Source organism: Orbicella faveolata, unplaced genomic scaffold, assembly GCF_042242905.1.
Source record: "Orbicella faveolata isolate gen_17 unplaced genomic scaffold, um_ofav_v1 contig_1, whole genome shotgun sequence".
NCBI classification, from domain to species: domain Eukaryota; kingdom Metazoa; phylum Cnidaria; class Anthozoa; order Scleractinia; family Merulinidae; genus Orbicella; species Orbicella faveolata.
The window spans coordinates 27,689,607-27,708,612 of NW_028301536.1; the positions used below are offsets into that span (position 1 = coordinate 27,689,607).

Genomic DNA, 19,006 nt, shown 5'->3' on the forward strand with positions numbered 1-19,006 from the left:
TCCTAGGCTCCGGAGCCAATTCCAAGTGTAGGATTTGAAATCTTAGAAATAAACAACCCTGTTCAGCGTGGAATCGCGAAACCACAAGGCCAACACCGCGTCTCGTCGCATCAACAAAATTAAGCCCTGTTCGGTATTGGTTAGTATTTGACTGGGTGTCCAACTACGAATAACCCGTATGGTAATGATTTCTTTTCTCCTTTTCTTCTATTTTTCTTACCTTTCGCGCCTTTTCCATTTCTATTTGCAGTACCGAAAAATTATACCGACACGCAACGTTCGAACTCTCCTCAATTGCTCCTGTCCGTTTCTCGTCTTAAATTTTAATGACGGCTATATTCATTCGAAAATTCATACAACTTATAAATTTTGTAATTTTCAATATCTTCATTAACGGCAGTCGAGTACAACTTAATCTGTATCAAACCTTCGGGAAAAGCGCTATTGTAATTAGCTTCTATATGTATAGAGAGAGACGATTGTGCGAAAATCATTTCATTTTTTTCATTTTATTTATTTATTCCATTCTAAAATTACAAAGATAAATATAAAGTAGACAAGTAAGAGGAGAAATGGAAAAGGGCAAAAATATAGCAAGCTATTAGATGCCCTTGTTTAATTGACAATAATAATTAGGGTAAAAATGTTAACTTAACATAGGAGAGGAAGAGGTATGAATTAATTAATACTGAGCAAAATAATACTGGAAGAGTGCTTTTTTAAAACGTTTTCTAGTCGCTAAGTTACGTATAGATAAAGGAAGGTCATTCCAGTAGTAACATCCAGTAACAGTGGGGCAAAATTTCCTTATATTTATTCTGGAGAAACCGGGATTTAAGTGTTGTAGGGATGCACTTCGAGTAACGTAGTTATGGTGCTCAGATACCAGAGATAAGGTGTAATTAGACGGCTTTTTAACCGCGCGGCCATGGGCCGAGCGCGGTTCATGGTTTACCCGTGGTTTTTTTTTGTTTTGTTTTTTTTCAGATTTGTCGGCGACCAGCCCCAAGCTTCCACTGGGCCAAATTTTGAGTCACGCAACCTGTGATGTTTACTCGCCAAAGGCTGTTGAAACATTAATAAATCTCATCTCCGGTACTGACTTTCGCGGGAAAAAAATAAAAACCCAATGCTCGTCAAAAATTATACTTTTTCACCAGAAATTTAGCTCGGAACATATACATATTTATATTCCGTTTGAATCGTTGATGAAATGACCTTTTCCGGATATTTTTTCCTTCAGGGTCAACAAAAACCTCCGATTACAAAATCACGCCGAACCCACACGTTGCAAAAAAATCTCTTCAAAACCCTGACTTCGAAGCGATATAACACTTCAGCGTTAATAGCTACCACACATCGGCAGACGGTAAATCTATTCCTTAACAATCCAGCTTTATCGTGTTAAAATTTCAGGGAAATCGAACAAAGCCAGAATTAATTAGAATTTTTTGTGACCTCACTCCCCAGACTTGACCTAACAAAGGAAGCAACGGTCGCCCATAGCAACCGAAAAACACGAACATAAGAAAGCCGACGTTTCGGCCAAAAAACTCCAGAATTATCGCCTGAGAGCTTAAACTTGAATGGGTGTTTCGATATCGAACAGATCATAGAAAACTGTTTAAAGTGCTTTAATGGAATCGAGTGTTCCCTACAATACACTTGAGACAACGCCTTGTTCTATCTAAAAAGGTGTTATATCGATTACAAAATCACGTGACACACTTACGTTACTATGATCTCTAACCTAGTGATACGATCTATCGTTACAATGGGAACATCTTTTTCGAACTTTTTTCAACTGATTTAGACGAAAGACTGGCCTCGGCGGGCTGCAAAAAATACCAAGAGAAAAACAGAACAAGACAGCAGAACAAGCCGACAATATTTCATCACATGGCTTTCGGCACGAAAACGAAAATACAGCTTACTTCTGGATAAATTTAGCCTCAGAAGCCAGCAACCGGTCCCAAATTACTTTCTGTATCCTTACAAATGTCCTGACTTCCATCTCTGAAAGATTTTGCCCCAATTTTGAGCAAATAAACATTTCGTCGACGGTGACCGCCATTACGGTGGCTTGCGTGCTAAATTAGCTAACTTGACAAAATTCTCCCGGGGCGGAGGGATATGACGAAAAGAGCTGAAAAATGGCCTGTAATTGGCTAATGATGAGATCATCCCACTGTCCAAATTTGGTGAGAATCGAAAGTAACGCCAATTTTCTGTCACGTTTTCAATCTGTGGTCACTGGAGTGACCAAAATCGATACATCGGTCGGGATAGAGTTTTATTATTAAATTATATGACTTGTGTGACTACTTTGCTAGCCCTTTACTCGTGGAAAACACCAATTAAATTTAATCATGACTTTTAGGAAAGAAAGCTGTTGTTAATAGTATTATTTTCGTGTCATTCATATCGTTCATGCCCATACATATCCCGAGGAAAGTTCTACAAAGATTAAGACCATTACGTCATCGGAGATTTGTCAATGGCTACCACTGATGGTGCAATAATACAGTTTGTGTTGGTCAAGTGATGTAATGTCTACAGTAAGAAAAGAATCATCAATGACTGCTTTGGAATGTGCACTGCGTTCCGTTGGTAGTGCTAAGCAAACAGTTAAATTTTAAAAGCGCGGTTATAAGATCTAACAGATCTTCTTGCTTTACCACGTGGGATCACACGGGGCACTGGCTTGGACATGTTAAGCCGGAGACGAATGAACCGTCAGAAAGTAAAACGTAAGGGGAGGAAATCGCCGATATTGGCAGGGAAAATGAAGAACAAAAAAATATAAAAATAAAAATAGGAAAGAAAATAAGAACCCCAAATACATGGATTTTATTACTTGGTGAGGCATCCAGTACGCTTGGATACCATGGTGATCGCGTATCAGATAAGAAGCCTTACTTTCCTTGTGGTAACCGTCTCGGATAAGGATTCGCGGTGTCGCATCTCTTAATGTATTCTCTTGCAGTCGTTTTGCATCATTTCTTAACAATGCCAGTGGGCTTTGACTTTATTTTTAACCTCTCTAGCTCGATATATAAATAATATATGACCTACGGATTGTACACTCAGTTCAGTGGCATCAAAATTACATGATGCTGTACGTCTCTACTTGAGGGGAAGACACGTCAGCCTTAGCTGGTTTTCAAGCGGATCCTCTATCTTGGTCGAATTGGAATTTAAGCTAATTTGGAGTGGGTTTTTTTTGTTGAGGGAGGAAAACCAGAGAACCCGGAGAAAAACCCTCGGAGCAAGGCGAGAACCAAAAAAACGTCAACCCATATATGGCACCAGGGCGGAATCGAACCCGGGCCACGTCGCATTGTTGGAGAGCGAACGCTCTCACCACTGCGCGATCTGTGCACCCCATTACAGGGCGCAGCCCGAGTCACCTATCACGCATAGAAATCGAGAGCGAATAATTTAATTTTTTTAAAATAAATCTACCAGTCGATCAAAACGTTATCTAAATCCTCTTCACAGGCACTTCAAAAACGCCAAGAGGCGGCCGTCATTTTATTAACAAGGGCACACTGCTACGCTACTCGCTATCTATCACAGAATAGATAGCGAGTAGCGTTGCCAATCAGAGAACGGCATTCGTGATAGAACGCTAGTGGATTTATACTAAAAGTTGTTACTAAACCTACATAGTTGTGTTAAGCAGGTCCTCCGCACTATTGATGCTACCACTGCAATTATCTGTGTGCTAATCTGCACACATGCCTCCACAGAGTTCAGTTCTTCTGGGTTTTCACCATCAGCGCTTCTTCCTGTTTCGGAGGACAGTTCTTCTGGGTTTTAATCTTCCGTGATTGCTTTCTCTTTCGGTGCGCCATCACTGATCTGCATTGTTTGGCAGTCTTTTCACCATTGCTATAGATGTTCCAAAACTCGAGCAGTAAATGGATGGATACTGCTAGTCTTGAAACGTGCTTTTCCCCGAGAGTATCTACTCGACGGTATTGGATATGACTGAAAAACCGTGGAGAATCCCGAGATGGAGTTCGTCTCCCAGAGAGGAAGGCGCAGTATATCCTTGTGGCTTTCTTGTAAACAGTCAGGGGACCCGACAAGGTGTATCAACTTTGCACTCTTCAGAGCAAGCTCAGTTGGCACTCATTTTCACCTGCGGTAGTCTGTACGTAGATCAATTTTCATCTGGGCAGACGCACGCCCGCTGCTTCATACAGCTGACCCAGAGAGGATGATGGGTAAGAGAGTTAATCCCCCATATAGGCGTCGTTCTTAAAGGGACAAAGTCAGCTTTAGGACCGCGCTGACCTGGGCAATAGTTTTCTCACTTTAAAAAAGTTCACCTCAACCTCAAATCAAAGTGCATCTGTAGAACTCCGCTTCAATTGCTGGTTTTCAGTGTCACGCAATTCAAAATAGATCAAAATCAAAATCAAAACCGGTCAATAGATAAAGTCCAGAATCTGGGAAATGAAAGAAGGTAAATATGCAAAGACTCTCGCCAAAGTTCTGATCACAGCAACTTTTCTTATGCAAGATATGCGGAGAAATTTTTTACCCAAATTTATAGAGATTTGTATGGAGACGCCATGCTGGTGTCCATCCGTATGGGCACCAACATGGCGGCCGCAAACCAACAGAAACATCTGTCACTGAGGTTTGCTACAAAAGCGTGAATTTATCCCTCGAGGAACTCTAAAACATTAAAATAATTATTTTTCTAAGACATGAACTGTTCAGATAGCCAAGTTCCCCGGAATAAGTCACTTTTTTAACCATCATGACAGCTCTCTAGGCCGACATGTCAATGCTGCGTCACGCAAAAGCTTAGAAATTCAAGCGTAGTTTATCACAAAACCAAGAACCCATTCGGAGCAAAAATTTGTATGAATATTAGTTTTCAGTTGCTCTTATACATCATTTAAGGAAAATCTCAGGAAGATCAATAGTGTTGTAGTTCGAATTTTAGTGACGTCATGTGAAAACCAGCTATCTTCGCAGTGTTTTGCTTGATTTTCAATCGTTTACAGAAAGACCTGTTTTGAGTGTGCTTTTGCTCAATCTGTGATATTATCTTTATCATATTTGGTTAAAAACAGTATGGATCGCGTCCCTGTGATATGCAAACTAGCTATGAAATGGTATCTAATGCGCATGTGTGCCAGCTGACTGTAACCCCTTCAAGGTATTCTTAGGCGGCGGCCACACTACCCCGGAGAAATTTGAAAACGAAACTTTATTTCTAGATTGGGCCAACCCTCCACATTAATACGTCACGAAAACGGAGCTTTTCGAAAACGCTTTTCAAATTGAAGGAATTTGAAAAACGCCGCTCTTCGTTTACCTGTGGACGGAAAGTATTTGGGAAAACGATGGCGTTGGGATAATCGTGTGATTTCTCTGACCGAGTTTTCCTCAAACACAAATCCAAAGTGACCGGTGATTGTCGCGTTTTTATATTCCTCTTGCGTAAATCTGGACGGAAAACATTTGATACGTTTTCGCAGTGAAACCTCCGTTTTCAAATTCCTCCGGCGTAGTGTGGAAGGGTCTTAGACATGGCAGCCAGTACTTCAAGGAATGATTTTACCACACGCGTGGATCTTGTCTTGAATATCTGCCTATTCAAAAATTGCTTATCTGCGTAGAGTAAGAGTCCCTAAGAATTCTTGTTGCCTACGGAAAACCTCTCGACACCTTTGCATTGCATCAGCAAGGCAAGATTTATAGGAGAGGAACATTTTTTCACTGAGAAAATCGACTCAAAGTGATCAAATTTGCACGAGATTGACTTTTAATTAAACTTGGTTCACATAAAAATGAGTAATTCGCGTGAACAACATATCAACCACAAAGGCTTTAGATTACTAATTAAATTTCTTGGTTCTCTGTTGCGTTCCTTTCTTTCTTTTCCGATTTCCTTTCTGCCTTCTTGCAGATTTACCGACCTCTCCGGCCTCCCCTGCATTTCCTTTGCGGGTAATTTTTATATTTGCGATGGTAACGGCTCTCCGCGAAACATCGGGCGGCGGCGACATCACACTTGCAAAGACGATAGCGACATTCGCCCCGCCACCAGTAGTATGAAGCTTTTCCTAAAGTTAAAAGAAAAGACAGTTAAATTCTTATTGCTTGTAGTAAGTCTAGATTAAAGATCTCAGTGCGACAAATTAAGGTCTACGAGAGGATTTCAACTTACTGCACTTCTCTCTCCCTGTAGTTGAATAGCTCAAAATATACACTGCGACTTTGAACGGGCACACTCTGGACTTTTGGAGCTTATTGTAACATTCGTCATGAACTTTGCAGCACCTGAAAACGAAATAGAATGAGAACATCCTTTCCCTAGTGGCGGGACTGAGCGGGGGGAGAGTTTAAGTCTTGACGACGTACAGGTTGCGGAAGGCTTGTTTTGGCATCAATATCATAAAAGAGGAGTTAAATTTAAACAAAGAAAATATAAATATTGTTCATCAGTGTTCCCTGCAAAACGTGTGAAGTGGGCCACACCGTATCTTATTACATATTAAGAGTGATAAAGTCTGATAAAGTCCCAGTCTGCCCTCAATCGCCCGGATAGAACAAGGACGATCCAAGCGATCGCGATCGCTCCAGTCGCTACCGGCATTAAATTGTTCTCATATAATCGCATTGATCGTAGGAGCTCTTTTTGAAGTGACAGCGGTGATTAAAACGATCGGGGCGATTATATGAGAGCCAACCTTAACGCAACTCGACATGTGCGAGAACGGCCTGCAGGAAATAATTTTAAACAAGACGCTTTGCTGCGTGTACCCAGGCAGTCGTTATACTGAGAAGCAATAGCTATATTGCAATTGAGCTAAATGTTCTGCGTTTGAAGTTGTACGAAATTCAATCGAATTGATGTGCTTAAGCTATTCTGCTTTTGATTGCATTTCTTGGAATCGATTAATAGCTTATTACTCGTTTGCAAGTGTTTAGGGTGTGAAATGAGTCAAGGTCTTTATATCAACCTATAAACGTTTCAGTCTATTTTCCTCAGCCTTTGTCGTTGCTATTTGCGTTTCTCAAGCAAGCGAGACATTTTGAATTTCATTGTTATGGCGATGCGTGACATAGACCTACGAACGTGGTTGTCGAAATCATATAGTTATCTCGTGATTTTAGCCCATTTAGAGGTTAAAGTATTAGGAAAAGTGCTTCTGTAAATGCTTGTTTGTTCAGTACAGATAATCAGTGGCCTAGATAGCCAAAGTAAGTTCCAGATGTTTACAATATTTTCCGGCCGCAATGTAGGCTTACCGCGGAGGTACACCAACATGGCGGTTCCATACTGGTCTCTGTCAATTTGTGCAAAATATTTCGACGAATATCTGAGCTTGGGAAAACGCACAGACCTAAAAATTCAAAGAGTGGCATCTTTATTAATCTCCTATAACATCACAATTTCTTGATTTTATCCACTAAATGGTTTTGGAATAAATTTTTTATTGCGTCAGGATTGCGTGACAGTGCAAACCAAGAATTGTTTTGCTGGGGTCACTGACATACATTAGTTTCTTTCAGCTTGAAGTGCCACTGAAACGAAATTTTCGTACTCTCTTTTATTATCCCAATCTGTAGTTTCAAACGTGCTTAAAGTAATGGTGAACTTTATTTCTGTCAAATCCTAACGGAAAGTGGTTTTTTAGCTGTTGAAATCAAACAGCTAAAAACAGCTGTTGCAAAACTGTGTCCGGGCTCTGGAACCGAGTTTAAGGACCTTGTGACGTCACTGGTTGTATTCACGCAAGAAGCGCTATAGATTCTCTCTTGTTTTCACTTGATTTATTCAAGTCTATTTTTCATATTGTCGATACCTACTAGTTTTCTACCTTGTAATTTCTGTCCAGCCTTGACAGGAAATACACATCATAAACTTTGGAGGGCGCCAGAGAGTGTAGCTTCACCAAAATAAATGCTACAGATTAGAACAGCTCAGTATACTTTTCGAACATCTTGAGTACTCGATTGGAGATTTCGAAGACGAGTGTGGCAACTTTTATATCACCTCCTGAAGCCTAAACACGATATTTCGTCGTCTGTTTTCAGCCTGGTTCTGAAATTTGGATTCTCACGTTTATCTAAGGTCTATCAACAAGGTTCGAATATATCCTCTGCAACTTTTAACACTGCATTAAAAGCCGTAAGCGCATCAGCCATCCGCACAATCACGAAGTTACTAACAGTCCACAAGCTTTGAGTCGAGTACTTCTTTGCACACAAAGGGCATCTTTTTATGGTACTAATAAGTGACAGTTCTTGTGGTAGACAAAATGTATCTTTGAAAATTGTGATCCGCAGCAGGGTTTGCTTTATCGCCGCATACGTATCAGTGTAAACAAAGCAGGAATTTCGCTTCTCTTTTACCAAATTGCAATATTTCACGGCACCGTGCCTCTCGACGGTTGGAAGCGACTTTGTCACGATGGCGAGGTCGTTAAGCTAGCAATTCAAATCCTGTGCCCAAGATAATCGGTTACGGATCGAGACGGAACAGAAATGGAAAGCAAGAGCTGGAAAACCAGCGATTCTCGGGCGGTTAAGATAAACTTTGGAATCTTGGGAGAAAGCTAATGGGAAGAAGAGTTATCGACGGCTGCCATGAGGCAATTTTGACGAGATTAGACCATTTTTGGGAAATTTACGGAGCTTTGAGTGCGGGCCGTCGGGCCGGTGGGTCGCCCGCCTTTCGTTTCTCTTTAGGGGAAGCAAACCGCCAGAAAGTAAAACTCGCCTAAAAGGCTCTAAACCACCTCCAGGAACCCAGAGACATCAAAATAACGCAATGCAAACACAAGGTAAGCCATTTTACTCAAATTAGTTTCTACACGTAGCATTCAGAGTAATTTTCGAAGCATTCTCGTACATTATCTTATAAACCAGGTAAATAAACGGCTAAAATTGTAACGCAATCGCCAACAGCATAATGTCACGTATTAATCGTATTCAACGTCTGGGCCGCCTGTGGATTCACTCAAAATGTTCGCTCGTAAATTGATCTCTCGTAAGGTTTGCAGCGACCCGTTCCGAAAACGCTTAACGTCCTTTAGTGTTGGTCTACCTTGAACGGTGTGTTCGTTTGTATGTGATTTCATCGCCCTAGAAATCATGGAACCCGTGCTAACGTTTCTCGACGACAACCTCTGTAAATTCCAGGTGCTGTAGGCATGAAAAGGTGGCGCATGCGCTTTAGAGACCAGACGGCGATTTGTGACTGAACGCGGAAAAAAAGAAAGCCGAAATTTAAACCCAGGCCTCACTGCCTGGGTAAAAAGAGTCTTGGAGCAAACTTTTCTCAACCGGCAAACCTTGACGACAAAATTAAAAGCGTCCTCTTGAACTCGTAAAGGAGCCGAAACAAGAATTCTGAACTGTCCTGTGACGCTGACTTAGCTGCCTTTACGAGTCCTTCTCCTTAGACTAGCAAGGGATAAGAAAAACGTCCTGCAATTTTGATAGTTAACCAACGCACCGCCATTTTGGGTCGTAGCGTCGTCTTCGTGCGAATCAAGCCACAGCTTGGCAAGACAACTGGTCAGTGTTCTCTTGACTCGAATTTCAAAATCTTGAGTCATGGGGCGCGACCCATTCAACCAAAACTTCCGGAAATTTCGGTCTAAAACTGAATGGATCAGTGCGGTCCAACCGGAAAAGTTTAGAACAAATCGGTCCACCTTTCGAGGTGGACCACTTTTCTCGGTTGGACCGGTCCGATCGAAATGGACCGTTTCATTTGACCATTCCGACCCATTCTCAACCCTAGTACCTCGCTGTTCGGTATTTTCCATGACAACATGGAGTAAAACACTTATCATTGCAGTTTTTATGGATTGTTAACAGCGGATCTATCGGTGTTACTCGTACATCCATGTGCAGTTAAAACAGGTCTGCAGCTGCTTCGCAAGTCGAGTGTATATTTTCGCTGTTAACGGCTTTTAAAGACGATTTTTTTCCGAAAGAATCTGGAATGTTCTTTCCGTCATTCGAAAGTGGTACCTGAACTCATACGGCAAATATCTGGGAACGGTCTACCCAAAATAACCCGTTATACTGGTTAAATCACTACACATGAAACAGTTCACACAATATCATTGATATCACCGTCGAAATCGTCATCTAGCTGTAATACGAGCAACAATGATCCAACACCCTCTATTTTAACTGAGCGCGAAACTCGTTTTGCGAGTGGAATGAAACGAGACCGTCCGGACCCGTTACGACTGAACCATTCGACACCAAGAAATTTTCCAACGTCACCCCGGAAATTTTGGTTGAATGGATCGCGCCCCATGGTTCATATTTTTTGCCGCGACATCTGCCCGGTATTATATCATTATTCAACAGATATTCTGCCAATCTCGGCCTATATTTTAATTACCTTCGATATATTTTGCAATTTTCGCCCTACTTATTGTGTTTTTCAAAATGTTTTGACCATCGACATGTTTTTTTCCGAAACAGAATTTCACACTGAAGAAACTGGACATTTCATCATAACTGAAAGACATATTTACCGGTCCAGTTTATCGACAGGCCTGCCTTTCCCACCCAGTCCACAGTAGCAGCCATAACCATTGTAATCAATAGGACTCCTGCCGGTAGCGCGGTAAATCAGGTCCCCAAAGGAAATTACGCCTCTCTTGGTGGCATCGGTACTTCCTTCTTCTGCAACGACAAACATGACATTTTAAACACACTTAAATTTTATGTTTGCGATAAACTGAGTCGTATTTTATTGGATTGGACGAAATTAGATGGAATGAGAAGGGACGGGTTATGATCATGATTAACAGCTTATTGGTATCTTTGTGCAGGCATTAACTAGAGTTGAGAGGTGAGATCCCAATCTGACGAACGGACTGTTTTTTGGACACTGTAGCTTGTGAAATTATGCAGTTTTTAGTATGCTCGCAAATCAGCGATGTTAAAACCAGGGCCAATGACCAATCGCAAAAATTCAGACACTGACAATCCACTGAACCAATCAAAACTCTGACACAAATACGCGTAAACGACGCAATGGGCGGGAAAACGTGTGCGAGATAGTCAAGCCTATTTGGTTTCGATTTTAGTTCTGATTAAATGACAGAGTTTTTAAGCCTATAGCGTAGCGTGGTAATACAAAACCATAGTTAACTATGGCAAAACCAAAGTACTGAATTGCGAATTACGTTCGACATTCAAGTGAAAGCTACTCTTAAGTCATTGTTATAAGCTTTACAACTTTTCAGTATTGATGCAAGGGTTTGGTGAGGTATTCGTAGAGCTCATGCGAATATATTGAATTTCTTTTGCTAAGAAAATTTCATTGCATCGAGGTGCTCTATTGGACTAAATTTTACTTGGCAATTTTTAAAATTGCATCCATCACGTGGACTGATAAATTCTTAGTTATACTCGGGTTGGTGTGATTGCCTATGCTAACCAAAAAAAATACTACGCTAAATTACTCGAACTATGCCAAACTGTCTAGGTTTATGAAACACCAGTGGAAGAGAAGGAAAGAATGGGAAGGAGGTCATTTAATATATACGATTGATACGGGATAAATATATCGTATATTTATGTGGGTTACCTATCACCTTACCTTCGCCACCGGATTCTGCTAGCGCGTCCTGTACAGCACTGTCCCACAAGACGATCAACATCAAGAAAGTCAGCTTGATCAACATGCTGAAACTGCAACAGAAGTGATCTTTGGCGAATAGATCTTTTTTAGACTATCTCCCGTGTCAGTAACATTATGGGATCTTTCAGACTTTTGGCTTCATGCTCTCTTATCAGTTTCAAACGCGACAATGTTATCATTTAAACAGTTCGTAACTTTAATCGCTCTAACTACATAGATCGTATTTTCTAACGGGACCATTGTCAATCGAAACAATGAAAATATACAGGGCACAGATAACATAAACCGAGGTTAACTTTCTATGCGAGTGTCTCATTTAGGTCACAGAACATTCTCTGCTGCCTATATTAATCGTATCCGTGCTTATATAGATGACAACGAAAAAGCTTTTTGTGTAGGGACAAACAAAATTGTCCGTGGTACGCGGTTGTCCGCACAATGGGATTCATTGGTATATATTGCAATATGCCATGACAAGGCTGTCCGAGTCATGGGAAACGCTATTTAAGAAGTTTTGAGCCTACACTACTTTAGCTTAAAAATCATTTTACAAAACAACCCCTTTGGGAATGATGAAAGCACCGCGGCAAAATGGGTAGTAAATTGCCACGTACTGGAGCTGAACGAGGAGAACTTAAAAAAATTTCTCTGTCACATTTTTATCGAGTTTCTGTGGCTTAACTAGTGAAAAACGTCTTGCAACTGGTATTTGCATTGCACTGTCATAATCAAATTCAGGATTCACTATCAAGAATTGTTCCTTTTACAATTGTTGATCGAAAGGAAATAAGCGAATAAGACAATAATTAAGCCAAAGACTGACCTCAACAACAGGCAAAGTTTCCCTTGTCAGACCTCTAAACTCTTTTATGTCGAAGCAGAACCTTGGGAAAAAATTTTTTTCCAATAATTATTTGCCCAGTAAAAACAATAAAGGGAAAATGAAACAAGCGCTAACCAACCTGCCAACGAATGAACCTTGTTCCGTTGTGTATCGTTGAGTAAAGATTGCAGAGCTATAAACGTTTTGCCTTTAAATCACTTTTTCACCGCAAGAAATAATTTATTTGTCGGCTGCAAGCTTGTTGTTTCATTGGTCGTTTTAAGACTTACCTGATTTTCGTTTTCGTGGCGTTTGTAGCTGACAATGTTTTAAATAGTTAAAATGGCCATTTAAAGCTGTAATGGAATGGATGAGACAAAATATGTTACCTGCAACTAGCGTTTAAAAAATCCATTAGCGAATTGAAAATCATATGATTGTAAATGATTTAATAGTGGTGAGTTGTAGATTATGAAGTGCACCACTATTCCCTTTAGCTAACAACTTCATTGATCCGTTTACCTTGATCTTAATAGGGTAGTAGTGGGATGTCTTCACTATCTTCAAAATGACAGAAAAAGAACAAACATAACATTATTGCACAGGAGAGGATGAATTAATCCCCCATATAGAACTTATTCTCAAGGTAATTCCTATCAAGTTACTTTTAGATATGGTATCCAAGAGGAAAAAATTCGTACCTCAGAGTCTGCTTTTTGTAAACCCTCCTGGGATTTTAGAAGCTGGAGTGCTCTAAAAATAACTAAGAGGAGTTATCTTAGAAATAACGCCTTTATGGGGGGTTATCTCTTGCCACTAACAGTTAACTCCATTAGCGAATTCGTAAATAATTTAATAGTTGGTAATTACACACCCTGTTCACTTTCAAAGGCCAATTTACCTAACGGAAATTTTTTGTCCCGGTCTGAACATAAATCGTTCTAGTACAAAGAAAAAGCCCGGCATAAATAAATTTCGTGTATAAAGAACTTTTTCCCATCTGTGCCGAGTCAAAAATTTCATCATCTGTGCTCTGTGTACCTATTCAGTGGGTCCGGTTACACAACGAAACTTATCCGCGCTAGGCCATTATCTTTTTCGGTGACCGAGCCATTTATATCGGAGCTGTGACAACAATTTTCCATCCTGTGAATAGCCCTTTTAAAAAGTAAGAGTCGCCTATAGAAGTTAAGTTTCACCTTTTAGAGTTCGCGAAATCACCTGTTTAATGTCTCATAAATGCAGATGATTCGAGATTTTATCACCTCAGTTTTGAACCAGAAATAAACGAGTAGCACTGGAAACAATTTGTGTGTAGAGCTAGTAATATATGCGTTGTTAATTTGCCTGACGACGAAGAATTCTCATAGAGATCCTAAAAGACTTTCTCCCTTTCGGGATAAGCTTTTTCTCTCGGAATGCGTTATAACGTAGTTAAATATCGTTAAGTTGTGTAGCCACTGAATGAAGAGAACGATCGATAAAACAAGCCCCAGTTGTCAGTAAAATCCATTAAGAAATTGCATCTGATCTGTCTGTAATGGTTTTACATCAGACTTCGTTGATTCTGTAACAAGAGAGCGTTCTGCAACAAAATAAAGTTAAATTTGCTTCGTGACTGGATTGTAGCTGTTTAACGCAATTTCAATGACCACAGTTAAAATCACTTTACCGCCACAAGTCAGTCAAAAAACGTGAGCTTACCGGTAGACACTACTCGGAGCACTGAACGTCATATAAGAGATCAATTTTTTTAAGAAATCCTAAACCATGCATTACAGTGCCATTAAATCGGGAAGTTATAGAGAAATTTCGAAAACTGCGGCTTGTATAAGTGTTCTACTGTCCTGATATCCTGCGATATAAAGTCACTGACCTGATAACAAGTTAAGTACTTTTTTCGTGGGTCACAATGAAAGCAGGTTTAAAAATGAAATATTAAGCTCGCAATTAAATACTGAGTGTTCATTTGCTGGGTTAAAAGGTGTCAAAACTTTCCCACCAAAACTGAACTGGTGCGCGATGTTTGCCGACAGTCCTGAAACTGATTTTTTTTTAACTTTGAAAAAAGTAGCATCTTAACATTCTTATTACAATTCGATAATAAAAAAAATGGATTTCAGCGACCCTATTTGAATTTTAATCACTTAAAGCCAAAATTAAAGGTTGTTTAACAAGTTGAGCCATTGCTACGGTAACTATTATGTCATGAAGATTACTTGTTCATCAATGATTGGGCATTCGTGCGATTCCAATATTGTGATGGGTTTTATTTTCATATTTATCACCGCAGTTTGCGTGTTATTTCTAGTCATTTTATTCTTTTCTGTAATCATGTGTAACACATAGTTCTCTTTTTATATTTATAACACTAATGTAAATAGATAACTCTATGAATAGCGCACAATAATAAAGAAGTTGACGTGGAAGTATTGGTCCGTCAAAGTATAACGGCTGGAAAGTGCCGACAACTGTTACCAGCCACTTTAAGTTTTCCACGGAACACTTTAAGGTCCTTTTAGGGTGTGGACAGCGTAGTAGAAAGGGACGGCCTTTATAATTCAAACCGTAACCTTTAGCAGGTTACCAGTTCACCACTCGTCACTATGGTAAGATTGGTTTTCTCGGTCGGGATTTTGCTATAGGTACTGTTTCGATGGAAACGGTTGTAAGTCATTTTTTTGTTTTCGAAAGACGGCAAACTCACGGCTGAGTGCCATAAAATAAACTACTTACTAACCAGCTTGCTCGAGCCGTACAGAGGAATATTGGCTTTCGGTCGTGTTGATAGGACCTCGCTGTGCTCGCCGGTACTGCATGCCACGACCTCGGGTACGTAACTTTGATCAACAGTGTCTTTTTAGGAGGTCATGATTGATCATCGCAGTTATATACACAACTTAAGCAGCTGTGATATTAAAGCCTGAAAAAAATTCAGGCTCGGACGGCTTTAACTTCACACCTGCTTAAGTTGTGTATATAACTGCGATGATCAATCATGACCTCGTATCTTTCTCCGCAGTTCAAATGTATGATCTTTCATATATTCCCTAGAGTCTTTTTAGTTGAGATGCTGAACAATGCACAAGCAATAGGGTCAGTCTTGTAGGAAGAGGGGCTTAATAAAGAAAGCCCCCTTTAGGGGGCTCTCTAGGAAGGAGTTATTAGAGGATTTTTTGAATTTCTATAGTTTTGAGGATCACATGATTAAATCGTGATTGTTGCTGAATCTTTCTGCTAATTTAAATAATTATCCCGGAGAAAAAAATGGACCTTGCAGACAGACAGACTTGCCCGTGGGCTACACACCCTCTGCTCCTTCCATGCATAATACCAGGGAGCTTAAGCAGCGACGAGGACGACGCCTAGTAAAAAATGAATACATATTTCACAAGCGAAATTCGCGATTGTCTATGTCTGTTTGGCTCTAAAAAGGTGCTGAAGCTAAATATGCAACAACGGCATTCAATTCCAAATGGAAATACGAAAAATTAGCTGCCGTCGTCCACGTGCCGTAGACGACGCAGAACTTGGTCATTTCACGTTGTTGTTTTGCAGAGGACGGCAAAGAAATGTACAAAGACTTATAACGCACGTGCACAGCTACTGTTTTGCTCATTAAACCTCTTGTTGGGAGACGTTCTCGCTGCCGTCGTCGTTGTGGTTTTCTTAAGCTCCCTAGTACTACTCTTAATTAAACGACAAAAATCGTAGTTTTAAGTATATGTCATAAAAACAGTTTGGTATATAGATTGATATTTTTTTTAAAAACAATTTCAAAGGACCTCAGTCACGGTATTTCGAGTTATTTTGGCCACGTGCAAAGTTGCCTTCAAATTGAAGAAACCCTGAAAATAAAAGTGTACTGAGATACAGAAACAACAAAGAGATAATAATAATAATAATAATAATAATAATAATAATAATAATAATTATAATAATAATAATCCGTAGAGGAACAAGGATGGTTAAGGATGGAGAAGACTGACACGGATTACAAACGGCGAACTAGAACTAGAAGACCCTAGGAGATTTTGGATAAACTTTTCAAGATGCATAAACCGTGACGTAGTTCCTTTCACTCTGTTAACGATTTAATAATAAAAAACAAATTCCTGACTCCGGACAAAACGTTACAGACGACAGTTCATCTGTTGAGTGCCGATGTTAGTCACATCAGTATTATTCTCTGACCTGTTGTTGTAGATCGCCTTACAATTAATTACAGTTCCTGAAATTGAAGAAGAATGGGACTTGAAGTAACGCAATAACGCTTCATTAAACTTAGGTAGTCTCCAAGTGTAAAGAAAAGGATGAATTAGGGGAGAAACGTAGAGTAACGTGCCTGACACGGCATAGACGTACATCAAAGCTTTTAAATTACATGCGCTGCAAGAGAAAACCAAAATCATTGTTACACACCAGGGTAGATAACACATTACAAACACACTAAGAACTAGTAAGACAAGTTTAGCCACCTTGCGTTCCCTGTTCTCAAAAACTTTAGCTTGCTCGTTAATGACGCAGGAGTTAAGTTCTCTTGAGGTTCTTCGCATCTTAACAACAATTCTGGTGTTGAGATAAGTCATGCAAGTACATGGAATAACAATGTGAACTGCAAGCAATGTTCCGGCTGAGATGATTTTCTCCAGAGCAGCAGCGATACATCCAACTGCCAAGGAATAACCCCAGATGCAAGCGACAGTGATGTACACTCGATTCTTCGTTACAGTTGTGGCATACTTCAAAGGTGTCACTGTTGCTAGGAATCGGTCGACTGACAAGGCCAACAGATGCAGTATCGAAACAAGTCCTATAAATCCATTGACGGACAGGAGAATCGTGAATGAAAATGGAAACCTCTTTGCCATAAAACTGTCGATCCAGTAATAAGCGGTCAATGGCGTCTGCACAGCCCCAACAACGAAATCAGAAAACGCAAGACTTGAAAGCAGAATGTAGGACGGTGAACGCAGGTTCTTGTTCGGGTCTTTATAAAAAGCAGAAATCACGAGTAGATTACCTAAAATGGTTATCGGTGCGAAGAAGAGAACTGCCACCGCTGCGGTGAACGAGCCGAAATAATAATCGAAACCAAGCTGGAGTCGTATTGCTTCCGCCACATCGTGAAACGTAACTTCCCAAAGACTTCTTGAACCTGGAATAATCACCATGCTCTTCTGGAAGAGTAAACTGGGTTACGTTCGTGCACTCTGAAAAGGGAAACGTCTGGGGCTTGATTTGAATTTTAAAATCACGTGTGACTTAATTGATATTGATACGTTGTTACCTGAACTGTCACACTGTCACGGTAGCTGTTCACAAAGAAAACGTTTGAATGCGATTTGCATAACTCTGACAAGTGTGATGCTATTAGGCAAATAGAAATATGACTTTTAATGTTATTTGATGTTACTTACACACACACCTTAGTCATTGCCATTTCGATGTTAGCTGTTATTAATTCACCAAGTTGCGCCAAAGAAACCATAAAGAAACGACAGATTTCTGATTACCGACTGTGAGGGGAAACCCTCAAAAGTTATTCCATTCTCTACAATTTCTACCTATGAGGCGATAACTGCACTTTAACAATCGGATCCTCTGGGAAAATTTGAGGCAAGGGATTCAGTCAGGAGTTACGCGTGCACTGATGAATTAAAAGCAAAAGCCTCGGTTAGTAAATGAAGAATGGGTAACCAAACCATAACAGTTTTCACTCGAGAAGAACTGTTCCCATTGCCTGTTTCAAAAGTCTATCATCAACTGACTTAGAAATCTTAGATGGCTAAGGAAAACACCCTGCCGAATAAAATAAATCACTTGATGATTTTTTTTTTTAAACGGCAACATAAAACGCCACCTCAGAGCAGGTTGATATAGGTTGATATATGTGGAGATTTGTACCTTGACTGGGACAATACAAATCTTTTAAAATGTCGTATGGCAGTCCGCTTTCCTCTTTCAAATGAACCGTCTCCAAAGTAACCATGGCACAATTTGACAATGCAACGTGAGATGGCGATTTTAACTCACTTCTGTCACACGATCCAACCAAAAGATGTGCAATTACAAGTTTTAGGGTTAACTCCAGTGATTGGTTGATTATCATTCGCGGTTGTTTCCAGCTGACTATTGTGCCAGGTGTCCCAAACGCTGTGCCGTTTGATTTCATCTACATAAATGGCCATTTGCGAGTTGCCATTTGCCTCTGTGTCAAAACGAGTCTTTGTGCAAAACCATTCATATAAAAATGTGTTTCTCCCACAGGTTCTTTTTATGCAAATCAAACTTTAAATCGTCCCAAAGTTTTTGTAAGTGATGTACCTGGTCGGTGCCCGTGTAGTCCTGGGACTATTGCGAAGGAGAAGGGAGTCGCTGCCAATGTCCATCCCCCGTTTCCCGCACAGCCAAGTGGCCTGGGCAAACAACAACTTGAACTTTCGACTTGCACGTGGTCAGGTCGTGCACCTTGAAACCGTGGAAAAGTTGTTGCGCCAGCCGGCGTCAAGCAAATACTTTTTTTCGCAGTTTTT

At 40.3% G+C, this 19,006-nt stretch overlaps 2 protein-coding genes across 2 annotated transcripts; both read right to left on the reverse strand.

The window, feature by feature from the left end:
* Positions 1–5,765: 5,765 nt before the first annotated feature.
* Positions 5,766–12,722, reverse strand: LOC149118642 (phospholipase A2 A2-actitoxin-Cgg2a-like). The gene is made up of 6 exons (XM_089298795.1): positions 12,610–12,722; positions 12,471–12,531; positions 11,606–11,697; positions 10,533–10,683; positions 6,194–6,306; positions 5,766–6,089 (listed from the first exon to the last, which is right to left on the reverse strand). Exons 3-6 carry the CDS (start codon positions 11,688–11,690, stop codon positions 5,935–5,937), a joined length of 504 nt encoding a protein of 167 aa, XP_089154921.1. The 5' UTR covers positions 11,691–11,697; positions 12,471–12,531; positions 12,610–12,722; the 3' UTR covers positions 5,766–5,934.
* A 3,881-nt stretch (positions 12,723–16,603) lies between these two features.
* Positions 16,604–17,644, reverse strand: LOC149118643 (trace amine-associated receptor 13c-like). Its single transcript, XM_089289007.1, has one exon. The coding sequence runs from the start codon at positions 17,642–17,644 to the stop codon at positions 16,604–16,606; it is 1,041 nt and encodes a 346-aa protein (XP_089145133.1).
* Between the last annotated feature and the right edge of the window lie 1,362 nt (positions 17,645–19,006).

Coding starts and splice junctions, on each gene's coding strand:
- LOC149118642 (XM_089298795.1), bottom strand. CDS start 11,690: ATGTTGATCAAGCTGACTTTCTTGATGTTGATCGTCTTGTGGGACAGT. Junction 10,684..11,605: donor AGCAGAATCCGGTGGCGAAG/GTAAGGTGATAG, acceptor TTGTCGTTGCAG/AAGAAGGAAGTACCGATGCC. Junction 6,307..10,532: donor CCTGTCGATAAACTGGACCG/GTAAATATGTCT, acceptor TTTCGTTTTCAG/GTGCTGCAAAGTTCATGACG.
- LOC149118643 (XM_089289007.1), bottom strand. CDS start 17,644: ATGGTGATTATTCCAGGTTCAAGAAGTCTTTGGGAAGTTACGTTTCAC.